At 33.4% G+C, this 8,541-nt stretch overlaps 1 protein-coding gene across 1 annotated transcript; it reads right to left on the bottom strand.

The window, feature by feature from the left end:
* Nucleotides 1-654: 654 nt before the first annotated feature.
* Nucleotides 655-8,262, bottom strand: LOC137823881 (tropinone reductase homolog At5g06060-like). Its single transcript, XM_068629191.1, has 6 exons — nt 8,139-8,262; nt 7,789-8,049; nt 7,509-7,716; nt 1,386-1,602; nt 1,177-1,289; nt 655-971 (listed from the first exon to the last, which is right to left on the bottom strand). Exons 2-6 carry the CDS (start codon nt 7,878-7,880, stop codon nt 801-803), a joined length of 801 nt encoding a protein of 266 aa, XP_068485292.1. The 5' UTR covers nt 7,881-8,049; nt 8,139-8,262; the 3' UTR covers nt 655-800.
* Nucleotides 8,263-8,541: the final 279 nt, after the last annotated feature.

The raw sequence follows: 8,541 nt of genomic DNA on the forward strand, positions 1-8,541 counted from the left end.
CTGCCTGTGCCCGCTTGACTTGACATCAGCCCGGGCCTGTTTGGATCGACATCGGTCCAGGCCTGCTCGACTCGACTTTGGCTCGAAATGACTTAGCTTGACTTTGACCCATACCGACTCAATTCGACTTGGGCCCGGATGACTCAGCTTGACGTGGACTTGGGCCGACTTTGCTCAACCTGTGCCCGAATTGTCTTGGCTCAACTTGAATCGGGCCAAGTCAAAATCTAACCCAAAATGCAATTTGGATAATCCAAAAATGTATCCAATCTATATCCAATCCATATCCAATTAAATGGATTGGATTTAAAATCCAAAAATATGGATTTGGATTTGAGATAAATCCATTTAAATGGATCAAAACTAATATGGATTTGGATAATTATGGATTGGATTTTGTAATTTGGATATTTTGCCCACCCTTAATTACTGTATACATCTGAGTGCCAAATACCCTCTTTATTGACTTGAGCGTCGGAGTGCTTTCTGCAGGTACCTCCCCTGTTTGGCATTCACCCAAGACTGAGGACCGAAGGAGTAGCGCGAAGACCAGAAGGACCACAGTAAAGCTTTAGCAACCTTCCCTAACAAGAATAGAAAGAAACCAAATAAAGCAATTTTGTTCGAAATTAACATAAAAATGAAAAAAAAAAGTTTTTCAGAAATATAACAACCCTTGAAATATGGTGCTTTTAAACAAGCAATACTAATAAGTAGTTCCCAGTTCAGACAAACCTAGTTGGTCCAGAGATTTTTGTTCTGGGAATTATTTATTTAATTTTATTTTGGTTGCAAAAAAATTAAATAATGGAACCCCCATCCACTGTTATGATTTGCCCGGTGATGTATGAAGCAGCTGGAAGGCAAAGGAAAGCAACCATTCCTGATATGTCCTTAGGTTCTCCTATGCGACCAGCGGGTGATTCAGTCACCACAGCCTCCACCACATTCTTATTCACATCAGCACATTCCTATCACAACAACAATACATATATAGAGATTTTGAGTTTGCATTTTAATAAATTTTTCATTAATATCATTTCTCATAATTTTTTATAAACTTTCTCAGTTTTTCTATCAGTTTTCTAATCTTTCCACTGATTCATTTGAAGACAAATTTTGTTATTTATTTAAACTGATTCACTGATATTTTAACAACAAACAATACATGCATACCATGAGAGCATCCAAAAGGTCAGTCTTCACAGCACCAGGCGCCACAGTATTTGCACGAATATTATCCTTTGCCCACTCCAAAGCTACGTTCTTAGTGAATTGATTCAAAGCTCCTGAATGAAGTGATATAAGCATGCTGATTATCTTCTGCAACTCCAATTTATGATGGTACCTTCTAATCATAGGGATATAAAGATATGGAAACGTACCTTTAGAGGCTGCATAAGCAGAACAAAGAGGAAAAGCTTTGAGACCTGCAACAGATGATATGAATACTATGTTGCCGTACCCAGATGCTTTCAGAAGTGGGTGTGCTAGTTGACATAGGTTGAAACATGACTCAAAATTTGTACCCATTAATGTTGTTACATCTTCTCCGGTATAATCTAAGAGGCTCTTGGTTGAAGCTGTTCCGGCGTTGTTTACCTGTACAAAACATTTCGCCAAATCAACTCTAGTCATCTAACCATATATATAATGTAACATAAGAAATGATAATTATCATTTTATAAATTGGTTTTGTAGAGTTAAAATTAAATTTAAACTTATTTGTAGAGTTAAATTAAAAAGGTTTATTAAGTTTATTGTCTCATTTATTATCAAATTATCTACTAATATTTAATTTTATGTTCAAAATATATATCCCAAGTTTACAAACTCAGTTTATAAAGATGAGTTAAGTGTAAATTCCCTTTATAATAAGAATTTGATTTGATTCTCTTGTTATCACTATGTTTAGTTGCCTTCTACCAGACTATACGATCTGAACTTTGAACATAGAATTTTTTAGAACTTATGCTACACAATAATTGTTACTTCTCAAATAAACTGTTGTCGTGTTATATATTATGCTGACACACTTCTTGAATAACTAGTTAAAGAGAATATCATCCAAGCTACATAAATTATCAGACTACAAGGGAGTTAGTAATGTTGTAAAATCATATCAACATATGAGTAGATATTGCAAAACGAAAAACAGAGTGTGATTTTGCAAAACAAAAATAGAGTATGTGTGTTTTCGATGTCGTTGGAGGAGATTTTGGAAGTGCAATAGAGACTGGATCTGCACCGAGATTTTCACACTCGTTGTCCACTTCACCTAGGATCGTGGTCGCACGATCGGGAGGACACTGTCTGGTCCTTCACAAGTTGTAGAATGTCATTTTGGTTATGCACTCGTACTGCCTGGTCTTTCGGAATTTTTAAAACGTTGTAATTGAGATGTTGAAACGGAAGCACGTGGGTCTAGAAGTTGCAACAAATTTTGTTGTTCCTCTCTGTATATAAAGAGAGCTCCATCTGCTTCAGAATCATCATCTTTCACTCACGCTCTCTTCTTCATCTTCTTCAACCCACTCACCCCGTGCACATTTTCTTCCTCTAACTTTTTCACCTTTTTCTCTCTGTCTCTCTTCATTTACTATTTTATTTTATTATAAATATTTTTTTGGGTTTATTGGGTTTTTACTCTTTTAAGAGTAACTTGCTAGTTTTGATTTTTGGAAATTTCTGAGAAGTTCTTGTTGTATCCTGGGGAACTTGTGCAATACACCGTAAATAAGTCTTTATGGACAGCGATCACTCACGCTTCGGGAAATCAATTTTGTTCATGTTTAAAGCCTCATTTACTACAATCGTAAGGACTTATGGCTGACAATGCGAACAAAAACAACAACTCTGCTCTAGAAACGTCAAACGCTATTTTCGCAATGCAAACCATTTATGCAAAACCATTTCCGGATGTCTCGAAAATTGAAGTCTTCATCGGTCAGAAATTTTGAAGTTGGCAAGAGCGCGTGTCCACCCTATTGGACATGTACAAAGTTTCTTTTGCACTTATAACTTCTAAACCCGACTCAAGCACGTCTGCGAAACAAATTGACGATTGCATCCATGCAAATAAGGTATGTCGTCACACCTTAATCAGTTTGTTATCTAATGTTCTATTCAATGTCTATGCTTCTTACAAGGAAGCAAAAGATATTTGGGATTCCCTTATCCTCAAATACACTATCGAAGACATCGTTAGACAAAGGTTTGTGATCGGAAACTACTACCACTGGGAGATGATCGAAGGCAAAGATATAAAAATCCTGATAAACGAATACCACAAGGTGCTTGAAGATATCAAAGCTGAAAGCATAGCCCTGCCGGATGAATTCATGTCCAAACTCTTGATCGAAAAGCTTCTACAATCTTGGATTGATTACAAAAAACAACTAAAGCATAGACACAAACATATGTTACTATCAGATTTGATCACCCACATCATCATTGAAGACACAAACAGGAAGGAGTGCGCTACTGCAAAGGTCAAAACTTTGTCTACCAAAACAAACGTGGTAAAAGACAAACCAACTCCAAAAAGGTACGAGAAAAAAATCTGATCACAAAAAGAAATATAATAACAAATTCTCTTGTCCCAATGGAACTAACCCCACTTTCAAGAAAAATGGTAACTGCTTTGTCTATGGAAAGCCATGTCATCATGCACCTCAATGCAGACATAGGGCCAAAAACGACTATCCTCCTAAGGCAAATCTAGCTAAAGGAGAAGATACCATTGTGGCAGTCATTTCACAAGTAAATCTTGTGACAAATGTGAGCAAATGGGTGGTAGACTCTAGGGCTACCAAACACATCTGTGCAAACAAAAAATGTGTTTACCTCCTACACAAGTGTGGGGGATGGAGAAGAACAAGTTTATCTCGGTGACTCCTGGACAATTCATGTCCTAGGAAAAGTAAAATTTATTCTGAAGCTCACATCTAGTAAAACTCTGGCTTTGAGTGATGTGCTACATGTGCCATCAATTAGAGTTAATTTGATCTCTGTGGCATTGCTAAGTAAAGTTGGGGTTAAAGTGTCATTTGAATCTGACAAGATTGTTATGTCAAAAAATAATGTTATTGTGGGGAAGGGATATTGTGATCAAGGTCTTTTTGTATTGAACATTTCTAAAGTTATGAATGAATCTGAATCTTTTACTTATTTTGTTGATTCGTATGATATATGACATGCTAGATTAGGACATGTGAATTATTCGTATGTTATGAAATTGAAACGACTAGGATTAATCAACATGCATGATAAACAAAATAGTAAATGTGATATATGTGTAGAATCTAAAATAAAGACAAAAACATTTCATTTTGTAGACTGTCAAATTGAACTCCTTGGTTCATACCGATCTTGTAGATTTAAAACAAACCACGTCTAGAGGTGGTAAAAATTATTTTGTAACATTTATAGATGATTTTTCTAGATACACCAAAGTGTATTTAATTAAACATAAGGATGAAACTTTTTGACATGTTCTTAACTTATAATGCGGAAGTAGAAAATCAATTGAATAAGAAAATTAAAAGAATTAGATCAGATAAAGGTGATGAATATGTTTTATTTAATGATTATTGTGTTAAAGAAGGTATTATTCATGAAGTAACCCCACCGTATTCACATGAATCTAATGGAGTAGCTAAAAAGAAAAATAAAACTCTTAAAGAAATGATGAATGTCATGCTTATTAGTTCTAATGATCCTGATAATTTGTGAGGTGAATCTCTGCTTACCGTGTGTTTTTTGCAAAATAGGATACCACATAAGAAAACTGGTAAAACACCGTATGAGTTGTGGAAATGTTATCAACCTAATCTAAAATACCTAAGAGTGCGGGGGTGTTTAGCTAAAGTGATGTTACCTGGTCCTAAGAAAAGGAAAATAGGCTCTAAAACATTTGATTGCATGTTCTTAAGATATGCGGAACATATTGTTTCCTATAGGTTCCTTGTTCTTAATAGTGATATAATTGAACGTAACACTATATTAGAGACAAAAAATATGTTGAGTTCTTTGAACATATATTTCCTCTAAAGAGTAGTGGTACATTTGAACAACCTATAGATAGTGCTAGTGATGTCATGAGTGAGGATGTTAGGAGAAGTAAAAGACAAAGAAAGGAAACCTCATTTGGATATGACTTTTACATTTATCTAGTTGAAAAATGATCCAATAAGTTTTTTAGAAGCTACTAGTGTTCCTGATGTTAAACATTGGGATAAGGTCATTAAAACTGAGCTTGATTCAATTAAGAAAAATAAGATGTGGACCTTAGTAGATATGCCTAAAGGAGTAAAATCCATTGGTTGTAAGTGGATCTTTAAGAAGAAGTATCATCCTGATGAATCCATAGAGAAATATAAGGCAATATTAGTTTCTAAAGGTTTTACTAAAAAACATAACATAGATTATTTTGATACTTTTGCCCCTGCTACTAGGATTTCCTCTATCCGTGTGGTGCTAGCCCTAACATCTATCCATAAGTTAGTAATTCACCAAATGGATGTTAAAACAACCTTTTTGAATGGTGAATTAGAAGAGAAAATTTATATGACTCAACCTGAAGGATGTGTAGTTCCAGGTCAAAAGGGAAAAGTATGTAAACTTTTAAAATCTCTGTATGGTTTGAAACAAGCACCAAAATAATGGCATGAAAAAATTGATAATTTTTTACTTTGTGAGATTTTTCTACCAATGATGCTAATAAATGTGTGTTTTCTAGATCTGAAAATGGTGAATGTGTCATTATATGTTTGTATGTGGATGACATGCTAATTTTTGGTACATGCAATGATATTATTTTAAAACAAAATTGTTTCTTGGATCTAAGTTTGAGATGAAAGACATGGGTGAAGCAAGTGTGATTCTAGGAGTTAAAATTATAAGGAAGGGAGATATTGTATTACTATCCCAAGAAAAATACACTGAGAAACTTCTTAAGAAGTTTGGTTACTATGACTTTAAGTCAATGAGCACCCCTTATGATGCTAACTCTAAATTAAAGAAGAATAGAGGAGAATCTATTTCTCAAACTCAGTATGCCCAGATAATTGGGAGCTTATTGCATTTAACGAGCTTTTCTAGACCAGATATTGCTTATGTAGTAGGTAGACTGAGTAGGTACACTAAATGTCCTAGTTAAGATCATTGGGATGTACTTGCGAGACCATGAAATACTTGATAGGTACAATGGATTATGCTATTGAATATAATGGATTTCTCGCTATGCTAGAAGGGTACATTGATGTTTAACAAAATCCACTAGTGATTATGTATTTATACTTGGGGTGGTGCAGTTAGATGGAGATCAACTAGACAAACTATTATTGCAAGATTAATAATGAAATCTTAATTTGTTAATGAAATTAAAAGCTACCACGTTAACTGAATCGAATTCCTCACAAGTAGTTTAGTTACATAGTCCACTGCTTTAAAATTTGATGGAAGTAATTTTAGCATAATTATATTTTTAATGTAAAAAATTATAATTATAATTTTAAAGTGTTAAATTGATGTAATTAAATTTAAACAAATTTTATTGTCATGTAAGATTTTATCTACAAATTTCTGAAGTATAACTTTGAAGAAACGTTTCTGATAATCTCAAGAGTCTCTCTTAAAAATATTCTATTACAATGAATATTCAACCTATTACAATGAATATATATTCTCTTACTTTTCTAAGTTAACGATCAACTTGTTTTTTAAGTTACCAGTCATGAGTTAATTTGCATAGGACGGTGATAAGTTGACAAAAAAACAGTAAAGAAACATTAACAATCTAATAAATTAATGTTTTAATTATAGTAATTTATTTTTTATTTAAAATATGATTATATTATTATAATAGGTTATGAAGTGGATGTGATTTATTTTGCTGGTGTCAAAGTAATTTTTTCAATTAAATAATAAGTATTTAAATTAAAATCAAATATATTTTAAGTACTTTAATAAATAATTTTTAGTAAAAATTATTTTAAAAATACAGAAATTTAAAACTTAATTAAGTTTTATATTTGATTGAGAATATTAAGTTATAAAATAATTTTTCTTTATTAAACTTTTAAAAAGATTAAACCATGTGTGTAAGTTTAAGTCAATTTTACATGAACGACTAGTAAGAAGATGAGATTACAAATCATTTATATATTGTAATTTATTTGGTCTGATCGAAATTTCCAACATACCTTTTTACATCTAGAATTAATCATATATTGTGTAAAAACAAAAATATTTAAGCTAGTACAGTAAAGATCATATATTTCTAACAAATCTTATCAGAAAATAAACTTTTTTATATACTTAGTAAATGAATTTAACTGATACTCTGTGTTATATAATCATTTTATAATTAAGATTTGCACCCGGGTTATGTATCTCCAACAAATAGGCTAAGAGTGGTCGAGTCTTACCAGAATGTTAAGCTTGCTTCAGAATGTTTGTTTGGAGGGAGGGGAGAAAAAAGCTTATGATGAGTGGTTGAATCTTACTAGAATGTTAAGCTTGCCCTGAAAGACGGAGGAAACAGTTTCCATGAGTGTTTGGCATTGGTGGCGATGTAAGACATCACAGACTGAACCAGTGACGTTGAAGCCCTTCTTTTTCCACTCTTCTAAACACCTATTAATATCTTCTTCCTTTCGTGAACATACATGAATGCTTGCTCCAAATTCTGCCAATTCCTCCACGATGGCATGCCTAATCAAGAATAAACAAGAGAAAGTAAAGAACTGAAGAAAAGGAAATATGTTCGTAAAGTATGTTACCAACCCAATCCCTCTGGTGCCTCCTGTCACAAGAGCTGTCATGCCATCGAGTGACCATCTCTTGTCCTTCATGCTGCTCAACTTTGGTTCCCCCATTTTTGTTTCTAATCCAACACTTCCACAAAATGGAAAATAGATGTGTTGTGAAGCACAGAGAAAAGCTCAAAGATACCTCTTTATATATGCATGTTCAAGTTCTGCAGCACTTTGTGGTTGTCAGTGATTTTAAGCTTATCGCCATATACAACTAATCAGCCACAACTACCTGTTCGTATGTCAATAAATTTTAATAAACTGAAATTTTATGAATTTTACAATTAAACTTAGACTTTCAATTTTATGAATTTTACTTACGCTGAAAATTAAAATTAAACTGAAATTCTGGGACGTTATTTGTTAGCCTTTTCCCTGAACGGGCTTATATCCATTAAATGTTGGGATGTGATATATGGTGAGTAATGAAGTGGAATTGGTGCAGGGAGTGGTGAGAAATCAAGTGTTACTGATATATGGTGTATCAAGGGGAATTACTGCATGATTTTCTTTGTTTGGTCTCATTAAGCTTCAGATTGTATTTGTTTTTATGTGATTGATTTTGTGTGGTGGAGCTTGGATGGGATTACACGCGATAGAGAGGGCTTCTGTGATAGAGTCTGACGTGATGTTTTCTTTTGGATTTGCTTTTTATGGTCTACCTGTCAAAATTCCTAGTCTATTGTCTTGCATGTAAGTCTTTAAACCATCTTATTTGCACTTT

Source organism: Phaseolus vulgaris, chromosome 8, assembly GCF_000499845.2.
Source record: "Phaseolus vulgaris cultivar G19833 chromosome 8, P. vulgaris v2.0, whole genome shotgun sequence".
In the NCBI taxonomy this organism is placed as follows: Eukaryota; Viridiplantae; Streptophyta; class Magnoliopsida; order Fabales; family Fabaceae; genus Phaseolus; species Phaseolus vulgaris.

What these genes read in the sequence shown, in the direction of transcription:
- LOC137823881 (XM_068629191.1), bottom strand. Translation starts at nt 7,880, where the DNA reads ATGGGGGAACCAAAGTTGAGCAGCATGAAGGACAAGAGATGGTCACTC. An exon ending in TGCTTATGCAGCCTCTAAAG is followed by an intron (nt 1,290 to 1,385) that starts GTACGTTTCCAT and finishes CACTTCATTCAG; the next exon opens with GAGCTTTGAATCAATTCACT. An exon ending in ACCTTTTGGATGCTCTCATG is followed by an intron (nt 972 to 1,176) that starts GTATGCATGTAT and finishes TTGTTGTGATAG; the next exon opens with GAATGTGCTGATGTGAATAA.